Raw genomic sequence first — 24,644 nt, forward strand, 5'->3', positions numbered from 1 at the left:
AGCACATGGAAACATGTGCTTACTTTTTTCATGTGCATGCATTTTACCCTTTGCCATGAATTCAGACTAGTGGAGTGCCCAGGGCAATACATCGTGAATACACTAATAAAGCATTCATGTGCCTTGGAGAAGAGCTCTGAGCAGGTGGAATCCAGGTCCATTGTTCAGTGTCATTGTAAGTACACACTCACATAAACATCATTAGTTCCTGAGTAAAGTTAGGTTTTGTACAGAGGGTTAAAATTTGACCAACATCTTGGACCTAACTTTGAAATTAATCATGGATTTCATGAAACTGATACAGGTTTTCATATTCAAATCACCTTCAACTAAATTGTACAACATTCAGCTATTATTCTTATCAATGACAGTTTTACCTGATATATAGTTTTCGAATTATTAAGCATCAAAAGTGGGAAATGTTTTTGGTCCGCGGGTTGGTGCCAGTACAGAAAAGATGACGAAGTAGGGTAGTAATGTATTTCAGTCCAACAGTGCTACTTTTTGATGCATACATTTTCCTTAGGGTTGAGATGAACAATTATGAAAATAAACAAGGTGACTCTATTCTCTATATACACAATAAAAAATAGAGTCATCTTGTTTATTTTAATAATTGTTCATGTTGACCCTGAGGAAGACATATGTATGCGTTGAAAATTTGGTCTGAATAAACAGCACTGTTGGACTGAAATGCATTACTTACTACCCTACATTGTCATCTTTTATATACTGTACAATAATGTATACTTATATAACAGCCGATTTATCCATGAACACTGTATTGGTATTAACACAATACAGGTCAAGAAAAATACAGTTGATGCACTTCTTGCCAATGAAGTCACTGTACTTTTATTGCCAAATTTTTGGGACCTCCCCTTCTTGGGGGTGTCATCAAAATTCGGCAATAAAATGGAAACTTGATTGCACAAATGCATTGCGTGTTACCATATTTTTCTTGACTTTGTAACATACTGATACACACACATTTTCACCTTTTTTCCCCTATTTATCAAGCCACTGCATGTTAAATTTGATTCCTATGTATAGAGCAAATTCATATAAGAACCCAGTGTAATAGACTTAAATATCTCAGAAGTCTTAACACCTCTCCTAATGGCTCGTATGAGAAAAATCAGAGAAATCATACTGTTGGTCAATACCGGTAATTTAGTATCAAACTTCCCCATTTGGAAGTGATCATTGTTCGCACAGGATGCGATAGATTGTTTAAAGCTTTTTCAAATTTGGAATTTGGTGAAAAGCTAAGAAATGACCCATGGGAGGGCATAATTTACAATCTGATCTGCATAAGAGCACAATACATTGATCTGTATTACTAGTAACTGTCTCATGAAAACATGTAAATGAGAAACTTTAAAAAGGGATTCGTCACAACATAGAGCTGATTTCTTTATAACCTCTTCTCTCTTTTTGACTGATTTCATTCTATTTACAAAATCAATTTTAAACATGCAGTGGATTTCATTTCAATGGGTGTCCACTCCACATACACACAAAAACTCTGTACAGAAAGACTGATCAGTTCTTTTGGTACAAACTCAAAAGTGAAAACTTGAATACTTGGTGATTTGGGGTAAAACACTGAACACTTTATTGAAGTAATGGCATTGTGACTAAATAACAGATGAAATGAAAATGCATACAAATTTGCTGCAATCAGACAAAAACTTTTTAGACGTTATCTGTCTTGCTCTAGGATCTGGGGCAATTTCAGTTTTGCACTTAAGAAATCAAAGGCTGAGCAATTGTGGTCTGGGCGAAAGAAAACTTGGCAAGTGAGGTTTCAGTAATCAAGTTAACTTAACACGATCAAAAATTGCTTTTTAATTGATACACTCACTTGAGAAGTGCAGGGGGAGGTGGAGAGGGATAAGATAAGACATATTAATCTGCACAAGTGTAGACAAATAAAATTGAAGTTGCTGATAATGCAGAATGACAAATGACTTTTTGAATGGCTCTGTGCCAACAACCAACAAAAAGATATCGACTTCTTTTCACTGGATTGCTTATCTCTAACGGCAAGACTAAAGAGGCCAAAGATTGCCTGAGGTAGACTTCAAGGAGTCTGTAGCCAATCATATGCACTTGTGAAAAAGAGATTCAACTTTTTTTTTAAGGAGAGTTTTGGGCTTGTCTGAATTGCATACAGCAGGCTGATAAATGTTAAGGTAGAGCATAATAATTGTCTGTTTAGAGCAAGAAGTCAGTAACTGCCTTTTCAGACTTCACTGAAAAAGAAACCAACAGAACAAAACATTTAAGATGGAGAGAAGATATGCACATGTATTTGGCTTGGTATTCTGTTCCTGTACCTCTGCTGTTCAAGAGAGAGAAAAAAAGAAGAGAGACATGAAAGTTAGCATTAAATACATTTAAACATCTAAATACTTTTCCTATTACTGAAACATATGACAAATAGATATCTGAATAGGAGGAAATCTACTTCAATTAAAAAACAAAAATACATTTTTTTTTTGTTGCATTTTGCATGGAATTGTTCCATTATGCTTCCTTTAAATTCAAAGAAAAGTATGCTGTATCTGTAATATGATTCAAAGGAATTAGGTGTCATGTGACGATTGGAAATAAATCAAACAAAAACTACATTTCTTTCATTTTACCAAGTGTATTACATTTTCTGAGCATTCTGTGGTCAGCACATACTTTGCAGTTTATGATTCCTCAGTAACATCCAGTTGCAATACATGCATTGCAGAGATTAAGAGAGTGACTTTTTTAAAGAGATAGATACACTTGTATACTGAAGAGATATATGTACAGCATTGTATTGTAAAAAAGGGGCATTCCAATCATGTATGACAGCACAAGGTGGAATACTTTGACCTATAAAATGGCTAGAAATCCGTCAATTCAACATTTATAATATTCACATTTTGAACATCTCCAGAACAGACATTCTCCCCACTAAAAATGACAGTTTTGTGTTTTCAGTATCAAATAACAACTTTCAGCTGTTGTGGGATGTGCCAAACGCAGCCCAACCTAGCAACACGTAATGCATTCATCGGGTCAAGCTGTAGAAACCAAAAGGGAAGGAAAGCATAATAACTCCCAATACTATACCGATCAGACACATCCACAAATTTGTATCACCAACAGGTTAATTGCAGGTAATATAATCTGGAGTTGTTACATGTGTGGAAAGGCTAGAATTTCTCTCCTCACCCCTTTTTTTTCTATGCTCCCATTTCAGATAAGATTGACCTGATGAAGCAAGTTTACTCTTAACCCATTAACTCACAGGCACTATCATTCCTAAAGAGTTAATACATAAGCAATTTCTTCCAGTCAGTTACGCTTATCAGTAAACCCCTGTTCATGCTGTGTGTGTGTGTGTGTGTGTGTGTGTGTGTTTTCCAGAAGATGGGGTGTAATGAAACATATATTTAGTTACTTCCACATTCTTACCAATTTTTACCAATTCACATCATCCTCACATAAAAGTAAGTGAAATTATTTTGAATATCTTAATTTTGTCTAAAAAGTGCTAGAATATGAATACAGTGGTTACATTTTTTTGAGTATTTTGTAGATGAACTGGTCACATTTCGATCCAAGCAAGAATTCAGGTTTTGACATGATTTAGTCCAGACTTTTGTTAGATCTGAACTGAGGGGGGAAAGAATAGGTTGGAGTCAATGTAAACAAAACTTTATCACATATCTACAGTAATTCACAAGCCAATAATTTGGAATACTGCCAGAAAAATGCTCTTAAAAGCGCTGATTGTGTCTTTTCTTTGTTCTTGAAGAAAACAGCATGCACTGGGCTTGTCTGCCTGCTATAATTAGGTCTAAAGTGCAGTATATAACGAGATATTTTACACACAGACAAAATGGCAACAGATAAAATTGCAACAAACAAAAGACATTGATAGCACAACTTGCCTTGTCAGCAATTAATAAATCCAGTTGGAAGCTGCAACACTCCGGGTTTTCCTGAAGGTGCAGGTGCACCATTTACACTGGCAAAACTCATCATCGATGAAGTGCCTGCAATTACTGGGCTTAGTACAAGTGCTGTCCCACGCGCTTGAAGGCGTTCTGCTCAGATGCTGTGTGACGGCGCTGCATTTTCCTCCGCTACTTTTTGTCCCTCGATGCTGGCAAAATCGAATGGCTCTAACATCGATGAATCGGTGTCGCTGAATCTCGTCTGGTGGATGATGTGATGGCCGTCCATTTGCAGAGAAGAGCAGAGGTGCCCTTCCTTGATATGTCCCACGATGAGTGATTGATGAGTGAATTTCTTGGCACTATGCGTTGGTTGACGTGGAGGCTGATGTAGTGGTGTTGAAATTCCAATTTGTACAAGTGCGATCCTGGTATGTGCCTCCTCTAAAACTGACCACAGCTGGTCGGACACGCTCATTTTTTTAATTCACATCCTTAAAGCCATCCCATTTAAACAAACTAAGAGAATACTACACGGTTTATTCACATCATGTTCATCGACAACTGGTGCCACAAACTGACACCATGTTTCGACAAAGTTTACCCCAAGATTTTACTGTACATGCTCCTTTACACAAAAAAAAAGAAAAAAAAAGGAGAAACGTTCAAAAACTGTTCGCAAGCTCTCTCTAACAGCCAAGCATTTGTACAGCTGATCAACACAGGCTTAGGAAAGCTTCTTTTCATCTCTGTCTGCTAAAACTGATGGCATGAACTTGGATGACCTATGTACACCTATGATACAAAAAAACAGAATTGGTAGACAGTGGGAGAAGAGGGAGAGAGTAAACGTTAGAGTATACACAATGCCGTGTGAACTGTCGTTAGTGCCATTTCCTTTTTGGAAGCAGATTTACATTGCAACAAAAAAACAGAGTTTTCATGATGAAAGAAGTTCAAGTTTTGTACCTAGATACATTCATTTCAATATCATACATGTAGTCACATTTGCCCAAAAGTTACTGCACTTAATGTCAACATGGCACAGCCAGTCACACAACCCAATTATTTGGCATACATGGAATTTGATAATTCCACCGATGAGCAACCAATGCAAGCAAAATCAAAACTTAGTACACCTGTTTCCTTAGAATTTCACATTTTTAACAAATCGAGCTTGAAGATAGCCTTGGAGTTGCCAAATATCTAAATCACTCTTGAAATCAAGATTATTTAAGTTTTGTTATAATACTCAGAATAACATAAAACTGCCACAAAGGAGTACATGTATGACATAAAACAGTGTATGAATATATTCATGGTCTATATTAAAGTGGATGGCACTGTATTATTTGTCAGTTTGCTTAGTGGATGCATTCAACACAAAAACTGTAAATCAAAGCTTCAATATTCCACAAATTCAGCTAAAACACATGTTCATATAAACCCTTCTTATTTCAGATCTACAATTGTATGTATTTGAAGTAAATGAAACATCTGAACTCTGAATTCAAACAAATCCTTTCTGGCTACACCTCAGAGTGAAAACATACACCTTGCCACTCACAGAGCTTTGCTCATGCCAGATCAAGCTCACATATGCTAATAATGTTGACATAAAAATCATTTTGAACCAATATTTAGCAGATAGTTTTAATATCTGAATATTAATGTTCATCATAAAAAGGTGGTTGTATAAAGCGACTGAATCTTGAAGTTCAAATGCAAACATGAAGATTGTACACTTTTCTAAATTCCTCAAGAATCACCTCTATAGATGCATCACTTCACTCTACAACCTGATATTCCTGCACCCAGATCTTGTCTAGCCAAAATATTATCATTCATAATAAGAAAAGGACAAGATATTTTAAAGTTTTTGAGTATTCAATGAAACAGACAAACAAAAGAAAATTACCAATGAAATTTCTAATTTTTCTTACTGGTGTTGAAAATAATACAAGTTTTTAGTAAATATCAGCACATTGGAAACAATCAAAACGTGATACATTATCATAAAGTCAATATCTACGTTCCAAATACAAACAAACATTGGAACAAAAATTAAAACTTAGTGTAAGAAGATCTGATTTAATACTGGACATGACACATTAAAACAAATCAAATTTGGTTTTTTGTTTTTGTTTTTGTTTTTTTTTCCGATCATAATGGGATATCCAGTATAATAAACAGAATTTCCAAGTCAAAATGATTTCTCTGCATTAACAACATGTGTGCTTTTGCTAGCAGGATTTGCCTGTGAATTAATACACTAAATGGAACATTTAGCACAAATTTGTACACAGCTCACAAAACACAAGTGGTTAGAGTAGGAGCATTATTTGTAACTGCACAAAGACAATGAAGATTACAGAGCAAAGGAATAGAGACACAGAGAAATATATTTCTGCAACCTGTGGAGAAAAAGAATACAGAACACTGAAACATCAGTTAATATAGTGGCAAACTTTTCAATACTTCACTATGATAAATTGAACAACTTCAACAGTACCATGCAAGCCACACCTTACGCCCATATTTATCATTTTCACATACTTCAATTCTGGAACGTCTTTGTTTTTGTGGGGGGTTTTTTTTCTTCTCACAGACAAATACAACAAGTTGCCAGCATTTCATCAGGACTTGGATTCAGAAAATTTGAAACACCTCTTGAATGCAACTATACCATGACAATATTTCCATTGAGTTCTGCCATTTTCCTGTTGAAATACATAGAATGGCCGCTACTTACTAAAAATGGATAACATTTTCCTTATGTGCATAAAACATGACAGTAAACACAAACTTTATCTCACTGAAAGAAGATAATTCAATGAATGTACAGGTGTATATTACTGAAGAATTGGTCTAAAAAGGAACAACTTTTGGTCGTCACATTAAATACAGGTGTGAAGGTATATTAAAGAAAATTCGTGTATTGCTGGTCAAGTGCAGACTCTACACTCTAGCCTTGCTCCTACTTCTGCCCACTACGAAACCACATAAATTTCTGCCCAATTTTAAATGGGATAATTCTTTCACAGAGACAAAGTATTTGTTTCAGAATCATCTCTATTAACCAGTAAATAAATAAGTAACGACATGTATATCCACATCAGGATCTCACTCAACTCCACACTACAAAAAAAAAAAAAAAAAAAGGGTAGCATATTTCCTTCCATAAAAAAGGTAACAAAATTAATAAATCAATTTTTTAAACATACATTGTAAAGGGAAATTGCTGAAATGCAGCATTGCCTGCCTTTACAGCAAATTTCTTGACTACATGTATATGAAAGATTCACCTTCTCTCACAAAATGTCACAAAATTACAACATTTCAATTACTATCAAATTATTGGATGAACTGCTTGGCCAGGGAACCAAAATTTGGATGTAGAAAGTCATGCAAAAAGGACACAAAATGTACAATGGTACCATTGCAATTATTTATATTCAAGAATTCACTTCAGGCATTATCTGTACAGCCAATCAGCTGTGTTTTGAAAATATAAGTTTGTGAACTCGACCCACAACCAATGTACATGCATACGTGTTTCAATAAACTGTTTTTAACTCATTTCAGAATGGAATGGCTACTTGAACAGCCTCTTTGGTTAGAGTGAGTCCCGAACTTTCAATCTACTATGTAATTCAAAACAACTGGTGGGAATTTATCAACCAAAATTCAATGTATATAATGTAAAATACGCTTCATTTTTCTATATTACAAAACAACTTAACATATACAAAATGAGAAGAAACTGGTTGTTTGCAAATGCAGAAAAACTCTTTGTTATTTGTTTTTTGCACAACAGCAAAAAGGAAGTTCATCTGCACAGTACAAAAAAAAAGAAAGACTTAATGTAATTACAAATAAAGTGAAAATCAAACATTATGTAGCTGCCTGCAATAAAATATTTACACTGTATGTACCAGCGTGTATCTCTTTGACTAGTACCCTCTTTTTTCCCCTTCCTTATCTCAGGAAAGTGGCTCTCCCGAGTATCTAATCTCATGGGTGTATCATTTTCAAGTATCTCATCAAGCCAAAATACACACATTTAAAACTACAATAAAAAAGGAATACTGAGTAAACCATGTGTTCCTCACTGCCCTTTAGAAGCATAGCCATTAACTTGGTTTAAAAAGGTGGTACAGTGTTGGTCAAGATAAGAATTCAGCTTTTAACTTTTGCGAGATACTTCGAAACCACTTCATGACATGTTGAAAAGCATACAACTCTAAAAAGTAGTCAAAGTTTATTTGACAAAAATTGGTTCTGAAGTGGCTGAGATATCTAAAAACAAAGTAAAACAAAGCAATTCTAATAAGAAGTTGGTCCCACCTTGTAGCATTAGGAATGCTTTGTTTTTGATATCTCAGCCATTTCAAAACCAATTTTTATCAAATAAACTTTGAATTCCTCCTAGAATTATATACTTCATATTTCAAAAGGGGTTTCTTATTATCTCAAAAAATCATCATAAAAAAACAAAACAAAACAAAAACATGGAAACCTCAAGCTCCATCGCAACCGAAACTGTACCATCCCTTTAATGAGCAAACACGCTTGATTGACTGGTTGTAAAAGCAGCACTAATGACACAAACATGCCAACACTAGGCCCCCACTCACATACACACACACACACACACACACACATGCTGCCTTCAGCCAGAACTTACATACCAATCACAACAAGTGATCCTTGCCAGATAAAACCAGATTCAAGTGGTGCGTCAAAGAACCATCCCTGGCAAATCATTCAATAACTGTTTACAGATCTAATTTTGTGACGGATCAAGGTCTTCGCTATGAACTTGATAAGGTCTGTCAACAAATCAATACAAAAGTGCATACTCAGCGGATATCTGAAGCCCTTTGCATTATGATAACACTGAAGTGTGATACTATGCATTACATTGGTTAAAGACATGGGCGAAAATGTCAGTCATATCTACTACCCTGGCCAACTTAAGATATCTACAGATTTCTATAGTTGCCGATTTGGTGACAAGAAATCTTTTGATAATAAAGATGCTTCTAAAACTACTACTTGGAACATTCTGATGAAGTAAGTGAAAAATAACAACACAAAAACAAACAAACAAACAAGCAAACCTGGATATGTTTACAGAAAAACTATTGCAGAAGCACATATTTTTGTTACTTTTGCAAGGCAAGGGTAAAGTGCTTTGGCTTGAGTTGATAGAAAACATAATCTTCATTTCTGACTTCAAATCTAATACATTTATGTGTTTAGTTTATGGCACTTGCAAAGTCGTTACCTATAAATGGGTCGCAAAGATTTCCATAATGGTATTTTCTACATGAATCAGAGAAGTACAGGAATAGATTAAAAATTGTTATAATTTGTAAAGATCTTCAACTGAGGTGTAAAACAACTTTTCAAATACTACCAACAGACCAGAACTGAGCTAATCTCAATATAGTGAAGCACTTTTGACCACACACAGTACCAGCTTGTGTGCTTAGCACATGCTGAAATGAATTATTTCAAGAAAGTGCTAATTTTATCAAATCAAACGACAGCCTACAATTTTTCAGGATGTTGGGGTGAGGCACAGATAAAAACCAGTACTTTATCCACACACAGATATTCAAAACATTGTATCAAAATAAGTCCCATAACAACATGTATGTACATGAATTGGTATTCTACTTTTCATTAAGATAAGTTATTCTTATTCTTCCCCTATCAGTTATGTGTTATAATAGATCCTATCCTTTCATTTAGGTGTACATGTTTAAATATTTAAAATGTTTAAGATTAAATCTTTTGCCTGAATACAGGTGTTAAGAGTGGTACAATTGTCAGACATAACATAGGTAAGAATTGGAAATGGATAAATTCTAGATTTCATGAGCACACCTCTTTTCAGTAGAAATACTAAAGTCAATTAAAGTTTTGGTTTCGGGCACTGGTATGGATACCTTTAATTTACATTGGGACTTAAATATTGAATACAGTTTGCATTTGACTTGAGGTTAGATGGTTTAACAAAAGGTGAGATTTAAACCACATGTTTCATATTGTAAGTGTGCTGCAGTAAAATAATCTAAGCTATGCATAAGATTTTTGTTCTTTTTTAACATGATTGATGTAAACTGGAGGGCATGTTTACAGTTACAAACATAACTCTTACAGCTTTTCCTTTAGTGTCACCCTGTGCACTGGCAAAAATATAACTGAAAAAAAAAATCATTTCAAAAGGCAAATCCCTCTCTACAAACACAATTTTGTCCTATACAGGACAAAAACTTAACAATTTACCAAAGACTAAGCAAATATCTACTTGCTCTTGGGAATGGTAACTTCTTACAACATAATTTATGTAATATGCATTAAATCTACATTGCATAATTAATTTGAAAGAAAAAAAAGTATTTAATACACTAGATAAATGAAACATTGAATGTATTTCAAACTTGACATCTAACTGTACGACTTCGGTTTGCAATAACATCAAATTCACGGTAACAGCAAAATAGTATTTAATTGATAGAAACCACTAATCAACTACAACTGGCTTGTAAATGATGTGGAATGAAAGTATCCTAAGGCATACATATCTTGTGTACCTTTACCATTAATTTTCGTGTATTTTGCATTACTTCTGGCTGGCGCAAATTCTACTAAAACCTGTGAAAATGTCTTCACAATTTTTTATGCACATTTTGAATGGGCTGACAATTGCACACTGCGGATTCAAGAACTCAGGAATATGTTTTTGAGCCACTCAGCGCAAAAAATCAATCATGCGAAAATATCGACGCTTACGGTAATAGGTTGCGCTTGATTTGAATAGAAGACTTGAAACTTCTATAACCTTACTGTCAGAGCACTCTGCTTCTGTATTCACACAAAGATATTGCTACTGAACATTTTTTTTTTCCTTTTATGAGCCACAAGTTAATAGTGCCGGATGTAATACAAACCATTTTATGTAACTGTTAGGGAATTCCCCTTCAGGGTTTGGATATTATTCATCCTTTTATTTCCAAGCATTGTTATCACTGAATTTATATTTCAGCACTAGTTGTACATATACACTTCATTTCAGGACAGACACAGAGAAATAGAGCCCAGACAATAAAGAAAGAATAACAAAAAATTCAAGGAAAAGGACTCCAGAAGAATTCCCACTGATACTCATGAGATATCATTTAAAAATATATATAGGAATATATATTTTGTCAATGTCAAGTTCAAACTAGATCTTAGCACTAGCAAAAGTCTACCCAAATCAATGTAAAGAACAGTACACCATACATTAAAGAGAAAATAAATTCAGGCCATTAGAGGAAAATGAAAATGTACTGTACATATACTGCCAATTCCACCAATGGAAACCATTTGTAGCGTTTCAACCTACACAAAACATCAGCACGCTGCATATATATCACTGCCTGCCTAAACAGACCCATATATGATCCCAAGTTATCATAAACATTTCATGTTGAATTCGTACATACACGGATGACTTTCAGTTCTTTTTATCAATTTGAATGAGGATAAGTTAATTTTCAAGTGTTGGGTCTTCAATACTATCTTTCATGTTGGCATTTGGCATGATGATTGGGAGGCTGTAACAATATAGTATGTGATACAATAGTATACTGAGTGCTTCCATGGCTGCCTATGACAGTGCATACACGTATATGCCGGTTTGAAGTATTGCAATGATATGAGATTACAGTGAACTATATGTAGACTATGAAAAGATTACCACTCTTGAATGATAAGGGTTAAGCTCTTAAATGTACTCTACTACACCATAAATGCCTTATCTGAACGGAAATATTACCTCTATCAAAAGAAAGAAAGAAAAAAACAAAACTGTATGCCCTTTGGTTCCCTGTTTTTTGTCATTGACCTGAAACACACTTCCCTCACAACGTATCATGACTGAATCATACAAAATTTTATGACATTGTTTATACAATTATCACAATTAGGGCATAACAGCAAGTATATATCTTGAGTAGAATAAAAATCCTATTTTTTGTTTTTTCAACATTGGGATTATTTGATTCTATCACAAGTTGAATACCTGAGCGTACCACTACCAAGACAAAATTAGCACCTATACATCAGCCGCAACACAGATTCATGTCTAAAAGCTCAAAGTGAAAAGGCACAATGTCTGTGTCATAGTTTTTGGCTGTGTATGGACATATCACATAATAAAGAACTAAAATATGCAAAATTCAAATATTGAATTCCTCGCTGAGATTCTATTAGTGAATTTAAAGCAAAAGAGACAAAAATTTGGCATCATAGCTTACTTAACAATTGGCAATTCATCGAACTCTACAAACGAACTGATACAAGAAAGCAACATCATCCCCTTAAAAAAAAAAGAAAGAATCCCTCTGCTAGATGTCAATTAATTTGCACATGTCACTCATTCCTAAGTGTTATGGATCATCAAGAATATTAAAATAAGAAGCCTACTACTGTCTTTGCCACAATTCTGGGCACAGGAAAAAAAAAATCATTTTGTAATCAAACACGGAACAAAGTATACTAGTATAAACAGGAAAACTATTCAACTTCAAACAAAACTGACTATAAGAAATGCATCATTGACAATCAATAAAAGAAGGGAAAAAGTCAACAAGTAAATAACACATGAACCAAATGTTTCATGCAAACAGGACAATCACTACAATAATTAGAAAATAATGAAATAATACTCAATAACATTTGGCTGGAAAATACCAGTGTGTTAAGTAAATGGATGTAATAAATCCAAACTTCACGAAAATCTGAGACCAAAACAACAAATTGAAAAAAATAATTGAAAAGAAGTGACTGATATCATAGTTTGATGCAAAGTCTAATATAACATGTATTACATTAACTTTTACTGTCTTTAAGTATGATTTGTATATAATGAACTCTATAATACAATGAGAAATTCATACTTCATCTCTATACAATTGTCTATACAATTTAAACAAATTTCAATTGGAAATTAATTTTAATTTGCAAGGCTTATACAGCTGGCATACAGCTCAAACACAAATTCATAACAAAAAATTAAGAACTGTTATTATACAAAATGTTTGTTTTTTTTTTTTTCCCTCAAATTTAATACATAAAGTTTTATGAAAATATGCCAGCAATTTTAAAACCATGTGTTGCCGAACATATAATGGATTCTCACAGGCTCACAAACACAAAAAGTGCAGCCACTGTTTTATTATGGTATGATAACAAACTAGGTAAAAAACTTTGTTACAGGGAATCTGAATTCATGTGGTATGAATATGTTTTTCACTTGCATTTATCAAATGTACGTTCCATGAAACCTATTTGTTGCTCCAAACCATCAGTTATTTACTTAGAATATGATCTCTCTTTCACTAGACATTTTAAGATCACTATAACTCAACACAACACTTAAAGGGAGGACCACCAATATCCACATCTTAATTACAAAGAATCGAATCCGTAAGGTACAGATAGCTAGGCATAGAAACTGTAGTTGGACAAAGTCAGTCATGCTGTAACATAATTATCGGAAATTAAAACTTAGGTAGAAATCATGGGTGTTGACTTTCATGGATTAGTATCAAGTATTACAAACTTGAAGTATTTCAAGTTTATTGTACATCCCTGCCACACTAGTCATTGAGCATCAACTCACTACATTGTAGTCTCTGAACTACCCTTGGAATGACACTCACTTTTTCTCTAGGCAAGTTTTGATAGAATACTTTTAACAGAGCTGACAAGCATCATTTCTACTAAATATAGAATAGTGATTTTGTTATGTTTTTTTTTTTTTTTTCCTGAAGATCACACAACACACCATCATAACCTAAACACATGCTTTCCTTATCACACAGTCCACAAAGATTGATAAATAGTTGTTCTAGCTCATATCTATTTATAAGATCTCTGCACTGAAATTATTCAGCTTATAAAAGTTTTGCTTTGCTAACATTTTCAGCTCATATAAATAGACAATACACAATACAGACCACATGAATGCATTATTTATTTGATTTCATTATTATCATTTTTGTTACTACAGGAATGATTTGTATATAACAAATTAGAATCAATTAAGTAAACTTTGAGAGTCAGTTTGAGCAAAGACAGAACAAAAATGAATTCATGACCTAAAGAAAGCACAGGACAAGTGGAGGAATCCAATTTACAATGAGATTTACTCCACAGACAGGAAGAAGCGATTTTACTTACATGAGAACCTCTCTCTCAAAAAAAATTTCCAGAGTCTGGTGCTATTTGTACATTACAGTTTTCAATTACCATGACATCTTTTCAAAACAATACCTTTACTGCACATGAAGTAATAATGGCCATTTCAAAATGATGAAATAACAAAGTTACCCTGTGAGGGACAGAGAGCACATAGATTTATCATTCTGATGAATGAAACCATTAATAGAGAAAATACAAATAAAAATATATAAGTAAATAAATACATTTAAATAAATAGAATTATATAAGTAAATAATTAAATAAACAAATAAATTAATAAATAAATGTGTATTATTGGTGGTGGTAATGTTTGTGCTAAATCTTTTATTCAAGAAACACTCACCTGAATAACTTACCTCCAAAATATCTCCATGTTGTTCACATCCTTTATCAGCCAAAGATATTACTGATACACAAACTCATCTCCAGTTGGCGTAACTAGCTAGATAGAGGCAAAACACTTTGGGAGCAGAGAGAAGCGTTCTCTAATAAATATCACATGCTACAGTTTGGTTACAATTAAATTCGTCCATACTTACCTACAACCTGCTCAAGTAAAGAAAAAGCACATTAATACATAGAGAAAGATGTAGTGTATTAGTACTGCTGGGCATGCGCTTATGTTCAGGTAATTCAACAATTTGGGCATGTCACAATTTTCCATTTGAGACTTTTTTTTTCCCCCTCCTGTTTCTTTCCCCTTTCACACTATAATTTTTAGATTGCAGCTGAAAATTCTGGCACGTCCACAAACGACCCTTAGAATAGATATTCTTCATCTGGAAAAGATGGGTGGAGGGTGTAACAGTGTAAAAAGTGGTCAAATTGTTGAAAATCCCAGACACAAGAACACGTTTCTTGATATCAGCTGCAATGAATACTCGGCACTTACTATGTAGCAGGTGGCGTCGTCGTGTTGGGACTCTTCTAGCGACGGCGGTACTCTCGGTCACGATCTCGGTCCCGCTCACGATGACGCTCTCCGCGGTCCTCCCTCTCTCGGCTCCTCTCACGGTATTCCCGCTCACGGCTCCTCGAACGGTCACGCTTGTGGCGCGAGCTGCGAGACTCACGCGATCTGTGCCGCCCTTCAGAATCTCTTTCGCGGGATCCACGGTCCTTGCGCCTTGAAAAAGGAAAAAACATTACAAAAATTTGATATTCACATAATCCTCTCTATCCTTCACAGCCATGAACAACTAGAAAATCAGTTATTTCACTTGGACATCGCTACTAACCCCGATCAAAATAGTAGCAAGGGAGGTTCTTCCAACAAGCACTCATGAAGATATTTGCTTGTTACATGCATGCTAAAGGGATGGTATACTTTTGTTTGAGACCTGGCATGTTTCAAACTTTTTGGTGATATACTGGAAACCTCTTCTGAAATATGAAAGAGCATGTACTTTTGAGTGGAATTCAATGTTTATTTGATGAAAATCGGTTTTGAAAAGGCTGAGATATCCCAAACAAGCAATGCTAATAAAAGGTGGGACCAACCTTTTATCAGGATTGCTTTGTTTTACTTTGTTTCTGGATATCTCGGCCATTTCAAAAACAATTTTCAGAAAATAAACTTTGAATTCCTCTGAGAATGATGCGCTCTATAAAGAGGATGTGCTCTATAACATTTCATAAGTGGTTCTCAGTGTCTTGTGGAGAGTTGAAAGCTCAATCCTCATCCCAACCAATACTATAACCATCCCTTTAATAGGCAAATGGAGTTCCCAAATCAGAGAATGTCTTATATTTTCTGGTCAGGACAATACAAGATTTATGCTCCGTTTTTTATGGAGCCCCCTGCAGAATAAGGGAGATCTCGAAGCTCTCTTTTCACTCACACATGAACCAGCTTTGAACACATTAGCTTGCTAATAAAAGTGATGTCGTCTCATGGATAAAAAACCTGGGGCCTGTTTCATAAAACTTGTCATCAGTGACAAGTTGTCATAGATTTGACAAGCTACTGAAATCCTTGAAGCTGATTGGCTGAGAGCAAATTTGTCATAGGATGTGGCAGTTGTCACTGATGACAAGTTTTACGAAACGAGCCCCTGGTAGTGTGGGGATACCATGGAGTTCAAAGGTTGGTTCGCTCAGATTTATTACTGCATCCCCAGAACGAATTGTCGAGGACAGATCGCTGATCATGATGCAAAGTACACACACAGCCAAATAATAATTGTCATCATCATACTTATCATCATTGTCATCATCATCAACATGATCATCAACATGATCGTCATTATCATTATCATCATCATCATGATCAGGGTTCGAAATTGGCGATGGTCCGCTGGCTATTGGCCACCCAAAATCACGTCGGACTAGCTAAAAATCATAAAATTCTGAAGTTACTAGTCCGTCTGGCTAGCCAAAATATTGCTTCAGTGTCAAAATTGATTCTAAGTAGTCCGCCTGGCTAGTTAAAAAAAAAGTTAAGTGCGACCCCTGATGATCATCATCAACATGTTTGTCATTATCATTATCATCAACATGATCATCATTATCATCATCATCAACATGATCGTTATTATCATTATCATCAACATGATCATCATCATCAACATGATCGTCATTATCATTATCATCAACATGATCATCATTACCATTATCATCATCATCATCAACATGATCGTCATTATCATTATCATCATCAACATGATCGTCATCATTATCATCATCATGATCATCATTATCACTATCATTATTGACATGATCATCATCATCAACATGATCGTCATTATCCTTATCATCATCAACATGATCGTCATCATCATCAACATGATCGTCATTATCATTATCATCATCATCATCATCTTCACTGCCATCCATCATCACTCTTTGTGTAGCCTGGTTTTAAAAACTAACAAGGAGCAACTATAAAGCTGTTTATTTTTTCCTTCTACCTACTCCTTCGGCTAAAAATTCTGTAGCTCTGTCCATCTGCACAGCCCCTATTCACCACCGTAACACCAATCAGGCTTTGGGGAAAGAAAAATAAAGCACGAAGGATCTCAAAATGGGAACACACAGCATACTAGAACAGTGTCTCACCTCGATCCTGAGCCATAGGACTTGGTCTCAATGCCATGCAGGCAATCTTGCAGGGAGCTGATGAGGAGCTTACAACGGTCATCGTTGGCGACCTTTGACCTCTTAATCAAGGAGATGGCCGTGACGAGTGTCTCTATGGCACTGGCGTAGGATCCTGGAATCGGCACAAGAAGGCACAAACACTTATCAAATGTCTGTTTGTGCTGTTTAGGGCATCATTCATTGTACACCTGTCTCATAAGTGATGCTGACGGATGACAGTACTTATGAAACTTAACCCTAAAAAGGCCGGGAGGGTTGATTCAACCCCCCCCCCCCCCTCGACATTTTTCAGGACTTTTCCCCTGGCCACAGAACACCCAAAAAAGCCCGGCCTGGTTAAGGTTAATAGTAAAAATATGCAATTTGTGTTTGATTAGGTCATGTCTGCACATATTGGTATATTATAGCAATCAATTCACTCAGGTTTTTTGAGCTTTTCTCAGGAAACTCACCTGACGAGGCATCATTGACTGCTCTGGCAATGGCACTGGACGAAACGTTTCGATTCCTGTTCATAATCTCCTCAAATTCTGCTTCGCTGAGCTGAGGAGCAGGGGATGGTTGTCTACAGAGAAAGATAAACAATAAAACATCAAATATCTTCTTAAAATACATTGAGCAATGCATAAAGGAACATATTACAACACTGACATTTTCCTTACATATTCTGCTGCACTAAGCAGTCTCCTTTAGAAAAGCTCTATCTACTGAACCTGCTCTAGTGACCACTTTTCTGCTGCACTAGGCAGTCATCCTCGGAGAAGTTCAACAGTATACAAATAGAGAATGGTCAAGAGTGCGATGGTACAAGATTTCGCACGAGGTGAAAGATAGAGGCACTCTATTCAACGAGGCGAAATATACAGGCGCTCTATTCGAGGCGAAGCCGAGTTGAATAGTGCGCCTCATCTTTCACCCAATGCGAAATCTGGTTCCATTGCACGAGTAAAGACCATACACTATTTGTTTTATACAACACCTCGAACATCAACAGATTTGGTACTCACAGATTCTTGAATTTAGCACAGAAATGGCAACCATTTTCCGTTAAAGACGAATGAGTAGCCTCACAGTCACAATCACCGTGTACGTACGTATGCGAAATGAAGTTGTTTACAAAAATGAGTGACAAAAGTACGCACTTGTGAACGCGCTTGTAATTGTTGAGTGCGCGCGGCACATGTTTGTTTGTTGTGACATCAGAGCCGTGCAATGGAACATTTTGCTCAAATAAAGTTGCACAGCTGACAACCAGAACGTGCAATGGAACTTTTTACTAAATGTCACATGATGGGCAATCGACCAATCAGAGAGCTACATTCCAAATACTGTAAACGTCAATATTTTCGCGCGATTAATTTTTCGCGCTGAGCGGCTCGAAAACATATTCGCGCTCCGCAGCGGGTTAATACACAGTCTCTGTTTTCATCCAGCGATGCCAGCGTACGATAAGCGACGTAGCGAGCGGCACGAGTGTGAGTACAAGCGCTCAACTACGGAGTACATGTGTATTTATGTACTGTAGTACTAGTACTGTAGTCGCGGGAATGTAGCACACCAATCGGCCATGGGCTCGTGGTGCGTGCGGTGCGTGCGATGATACTGCTATATGCGTAAACATGTCTGTACTTCGTAGCAGTATTATCGACAAATCGCACACAATTCAGTCCGTTCAAAATGTGCATAGAAAATTGCGAAGATATATTCGCGCATTTTTGAATTCGCGCTAGCCGAACGTAGCGCGAAATCCGCGAAAATTAATGTATCGCGAAAATTTCCACGTTTACAGTAGGTGCTGCATACAGATATCTACTGAAGAAAAAGATATGAAATGTGTGTACTACCATTCCACCAGTTAAGAGATCAAATGTCATACACAATGAAAATTGAAGTGTGGGAGGAAAAGCCCCCTCTACAAGCTTCACTCATGTAGTCAGGAAATGTGATATGCTCTACAGAAAGTAGAAAAAAACTAGAAATGTCGCTATGGCGACTGGTATGCCTCCGCCATAATGCATGATTCTCCTAACAGGTCTATATAGTCTAGTAGGAGAAAGGGGTTCCCATGCACCCCAAACATATATTTTTTTAATCTACATCATCTAGACCAGTTTTGTGCGTAGATTTCAAAAATGCAATGTTAACAAGTCAAAGCGTGTCCCATAGTGGTCAAAAATCCGTTTCCATGGTAACGCATGGTGAAAATGTCAGTATCTCATAAAAATACATGTAACCTTTGATAAAATTGTTCAATTATCATGGCTTTGGTATCAAATTAAAGAAAATTAAATTATCTATATGATGATACCAATTGTGTAGGGTGTTATACCAACCTTCATCTTAATTTTGAGGCCAGAATACAATTTTTTCACATTTTTTAGCAAAAATGCAATTTTACCATAAAACGTATCTATCTCTAAATCATACCAAAACATATTCAATTTGTTTGAATATTCTTCAAAATTATACTCAATATGTATGCAATACAATGTGAAAATTTCATAGATATTGCTCAAATAATAAGAAAGTTACGGCCATCCAAAGTTGACATTCAAGCATGTCAAGAATGTGCAGGTGGGAGTGTGATGTACGCCCTCTATTGTTGAATAATCTCATTTAAACATTTCAGTCATCATAATTTGGTTCCAAAAGCATGAGAATGAAGTTGGATGTGATAAAGTGGGTCATCTAGACCAGTTTTGTGGGTAGAATTAAAAGAAATGCATTAACAGGTCAAAGAGTGTCCCATGGTGGCAAAAAAAAAAAATCTGTTACCAAGGCAACGCATGATGGAGATGTCAGAATTTCCTTAAAATGTATGTAATATTTTTTTTATACAATTGTTCACTTATCATGATTTAAATGTCAAATTCAAATGAAGAGTATTAAATTCTTTGAATGATATACCAATCATCACACGGAATTTATACTAATCTTCATATCAATTTTGAGGTCAGGGTAGTAGTTTTTGCAGCGCGCTGCTGGGGGGGGGGGGGGGGGGGCGAGTAGTCAAAAAAAAAATCATTGGTTCACATAGTAGTACAGTACAGTACTAGTATACTATTCGGGTATACGGTGCACGTTTTCGATCGAGGGCATGCGAATAGCTGGAATCGAACAATAGGATTTCGTAATACCGGGGCCCTGTTTAAAATTGATTATATACTAGTGGTTGATTTCAACTGTAAGTCTATAGGCCAGGGAACTGAGGCTGAATTTTGGGGTCAACTGGCAACTATCGTATAACAAACAAATTTTGTATTTGAAAGTATATGTCTTAACAACTTACCAGTAAAATTTACCAAGAAGTTCTGCTTCGGAACACGCCGAAATGACATCATCAGCAGGCCACCCCACAAACCAGATAAATGAATGGGAATTTTAGGATACCTCAAGTGTTCATTGTACAACTGACATTTTAAAGGGTGTGTACAGTTCTGGTCGAGGTGAAGATTTAGCTTTTAACGTTTTGCGAGATATTCAGAAACCATTCTATAAGATGTCAAAGAGCATGCAGTCTAAGGGGTATCAAAAGTTTATTCGATGAAAATTGGTTTTGAAATGGCTGAGATATCCAAAGACAAGGTTAAACAAAGAGATCCTAATAAAGTTGTGGCATGTCGCCTTTTATTATTAGAACTTTTTTGGATATCTCAGCCATTTTAAAACCAATTTTCATCAAATAAACGTTGAATCCTTAAAATTACATGCTCTTTTATATTTCATAAGAGGCTTTTCATTACCTCACTTAGGAATGTTCAAAACATGAATCCCTACCTCAAACAGTACTGTACAGTCCCTTTAATCATGAGATTAGTTTCTAGTATATGTATTTCTTATTTCCTGCCTTTCTTTAAACAAAATTGGGCACAAAATTGAACTCTTTTTCAAAAAATCTGAGCCCAAATTAGGTCATTTCTATGGCAATTTTATGCTAAAAACAATGTTTTTCTCAAACAAAAAAAATGCAACACCTTCTGAACGTTAAACACCATTTTAAATTTACATAAGTATGCAAATTCATAGCTATCTAATTGACTGGAGTTGAGACCTAACCTGTTAGAGACCATAGCTACCATGGTTACACTCAAACTTGCCTGTAGCCATTATAACACAGCTGTCCAGAAATCACAATTTTCATTTTTAGTGGTGTATTATATATATTATATATTCCATCCCAGTTGCAGGATTTTTTGTTTTTTGTTTCGCATTTGGGACAAGCTGACATTTCGTTCAAGTCAATTTGGCACAGAACATAGATTAAGTCAATTTCTCATAAAATGAGACCCTCCTCTACCTCCGCCCCCAATCCCATGCAATAAAAATGGTTAGTTCATGCCTTTTCCTTTCTTGCAGTCCTGTAGGGTGTTTCAACAAACTTTTCATTGGTTTCAGTTTCACTTCACTGGTTTCAGTCTCGCTATCTCACTTTTCTGATTGGTATGTTTCAGTCATGAGGACTTGCTAAGTGAAACTGAAAACACTAAGTGGCACTGATCTCACTGAAATCAATGTTGGTGAAACGGGTCCTGCATGAACTTCTGTACGATACCAGAGCAAGCTCATTATACTCGATGGACTACTACAACAAATACTGTACTTCTGAAAGAAATGAAGCACTGTTAACAGACACTGGATACACATTTTGTCATAGATCACATTAGTCCAGTCAAATAGGGTTTCACCCAACACTAATGGCACCAGTAGGAATTCCACTGCAGTGCTATACTTGTTATGGGCTCCTAAACACCATATACAAAAAGTCCCAAGAAATCCAGTGGGGCAAAGTGGCTAAATTTCCATAATATGCAAATTAGCTCCCATTATGATAAAAATACAGTGTTTCCATGAAAACTGGGCTTCTAGTTTTCAGATTGGAACACCGAAAGTGTTGAAACCTATGTTTACAATGTCACTAGTGCGATGCAAACATTTCACCATGTACATAGTCTGGGCCTCATTTGCATGATATGCAAAGGGTTCCGAGCCAAGGGAATATTCTGATGCATCAAAGTGCTCGATATGAGCATATCAAGAGTGTTCAAATATGATATTTCAGTTTCTCTTCACCAAAAACAAACTTTACAGCATTAGTAAACTAGCATTAATTATTATTATAAGATTAGAGTTTGTTATCAGACAGATAATGATAGCTTATCCATTAATATTACGTAGAATCAAAGTACGAAATTAAACAAGTGTCAACATCTATAATTTGTCTACGGTAATTTTGTAATGAATGAACTCTATTTGGAGGGTGGTTTGTTCGAATCTCGATGATTAAGCTCTTGCATCCTTGAGGGTTTTGAGATATTGAAGATGGCACAGTCAAAGGAAACCCTGTGGGTAGTGCCCAAAAGTTACCCCAGTCGAGCATATTATCCCCACGACCATTAATTTACAAAACATGCATCAACCAACACGATTTCCGTTGTTCTATACATAAGCGTACAAGACTTTATTCTAAAGTCGTTTCACCGTCTAGCAAAGACTTTGTTATTTCCATGAAATACATTTGGCATTGACAGGAGAGACATTTTTCTACAATGTGTACATCTTTAAAAAGTGGTGCACAGTCAAAGTGGCTCGCATGCAGGGAGGTACCCGAATTTATCCCTATACCCTCACGGCCCGGTACAAAACATATACACACATGAATACAGCTGTTTGAAGCGGAAAAAAAAAACTCTGTACATAACGTCCTATTCATTTCATTTCCATTAAAATTCAGTGGAAGTTCTCGAAGAATTGTTGTTCTACAATATCTTAGTATAAGGGGAAAATGGTTCACATACGAAGACAACCACATGGAGGGTGCCCAAAATTACCCCACCCAAAGATAGTCTAAGACATGCAATAATCATGTACCAGCGCAAATACATGAATATGTTCTATGAATACATGCCTTTAAACAGTCCTTCTGGTCCTCTAGGCCAGAAACTTGTATTTAATGAAATTCAATGGAGTCAACATACGATGTATTGCTCTGTAATTTTAACTTACACTGACATAGCTAAAGTGGTTATCATTCGAAGGGAGCCTACTATATGGGAAGTGCACACATTAATTGCCTCTATACATGACCTTTGTAACGCAAATATCAACGCTATATGGGCATTTCCACGGTAACTCACGTTACGTTTTGAACTCAAAATTAGGTTGTTGAGATCAATATCCTTAAAACCTAATAAGTGATATGAGTTACTATATGTGAATGAGTATCATGCACCTCCATCCTACCTCACAGCAACATTACATCCACAGACTCTTATGAGAACTATGAGAAAAAACACTACAAATGTCGGTAACTCACGTTACATAATTTGGACATGCAAAAATTTGGCATGTCTTATATTCAAAAGTTTCCTCAAACAAGAAACAGAGAGACTTTAAAGTCTATTGTGTCAAAGTCATGGACTAACAACATACATCACCGAGTATGGTAAAAATTCAAATTGTCTTATATTCTCCAGGTATCGTCATGTGAAGCGGTAACTCACGTTACGGTAACTCACGTTACAGTTTGTCCACATGATCACAAGACGATTTTTTGTCTTGATAATCCAAAGAAAACTTACCGAGACAACTTTTTTTCACAAACAAACTCCATGAATGAAGAATCTAAATTGATTTGAACATTGATCTGACAGTAATCAATCCCATTTTATCCGTGAGATTACCAAAAGGCAGGAAACTTTACATTTAGAATACCAACTTGAAGATAAATTTCATTTTTAATTGAGTCGTTTTCCAAGCTTTCATTTGTACTGAGACAAAAATTGTATTCAACAAAATGATATGAAACAGAGTCTATTTCATTAAATTACCCTCTTTTCCAGTTAACAAATACATCAGAAATTGAGGATTTAATTGAGAATTTGATTTGATTGTTTTTTTATTTTACTAGATTTAAATGGATTTCAGGCTATCAAGATAAAACAAGTCATCCATAAACTATTCCATTCAATACACTGAGTCACGAGACTAGAGACCTGTACATTTAAGTAGTCTGTGGAGAGTTTAAAGGTTCAGAAATGAAATATTTCAATAAATCTTTTAACTTTTAAACAATGCAATTCATATTCCAATCATTTAATAATTGTTTGAATTACTCAATAATCAATTGTTTGTACGTTTGATTTGTTTACAAATTCTTATACGAAACTGGTACAGAAATTAGACTTGAAATACAGAAACTGCAGATAAATTTTAGTTATCTGCTACCAGTATTGATCAGTTTAATAAAACATGTTCATAAAATGTTTTAGCCTTAAAAAACAATGGCTTTGGTCTATGAAATGTCAAGTAGCCATTATTTAAATTGTACATACATGTAAAAAG

General features: G+C 35.5%; 1 protein-coding gene across 1 annotated transcript in view; it reads right to left on the reverse strand.

Annotated features, from left to right (window-relative positions):
• Positions 1-4,454: 4,454 nt before the first annotated feature.
• The window catches only part of LOC139708103 (uncharacterized), a 58,544-nt gene continuing 38,354 nt past the window's right edge, over positions 4,455-24,644 (reverse strand). Inside the window, exons 14-17 of the mRNA XM_071620080.1 lie at positions 17,756-17,868; positions 17,262-17,415; positions 15,097-15,330; positions 4,455-4,739 (exon numbers count right to left, since the gene is read on the reverse strand). Of these exons, the coding sequence (XP_071476181.1) occupies positions 15,132-15,330; positions 17,262-17,415; positions 17,756-17,868 (466 nt within the window). The 3' untranslated portion in view covers positions 4,455-4,739; positions 15,097-15,131. The remainder of the gene's footprint in view (positions 4,740-15,096; positions 15,331-17,261; positions 17,416-17,755; positions 17,869-24,644) is intronic.

This window comes from Diadema antillarum, unplaced genomic scaffold, assembly GCF_040938485.1.
Source record: "Diadema antillarum isolate AM-2024a unplaced genomic scaffold, OU_Dant_1.0 seq00001300_RagTag, whole genome shotgun sequence".
NCBI classification, from domain to species: Eukaryota; Metazoa; Echinodermata; class Echinoidea; order Diadematoida; family Diadematidae; genus Diadema; species Diadema antillarum.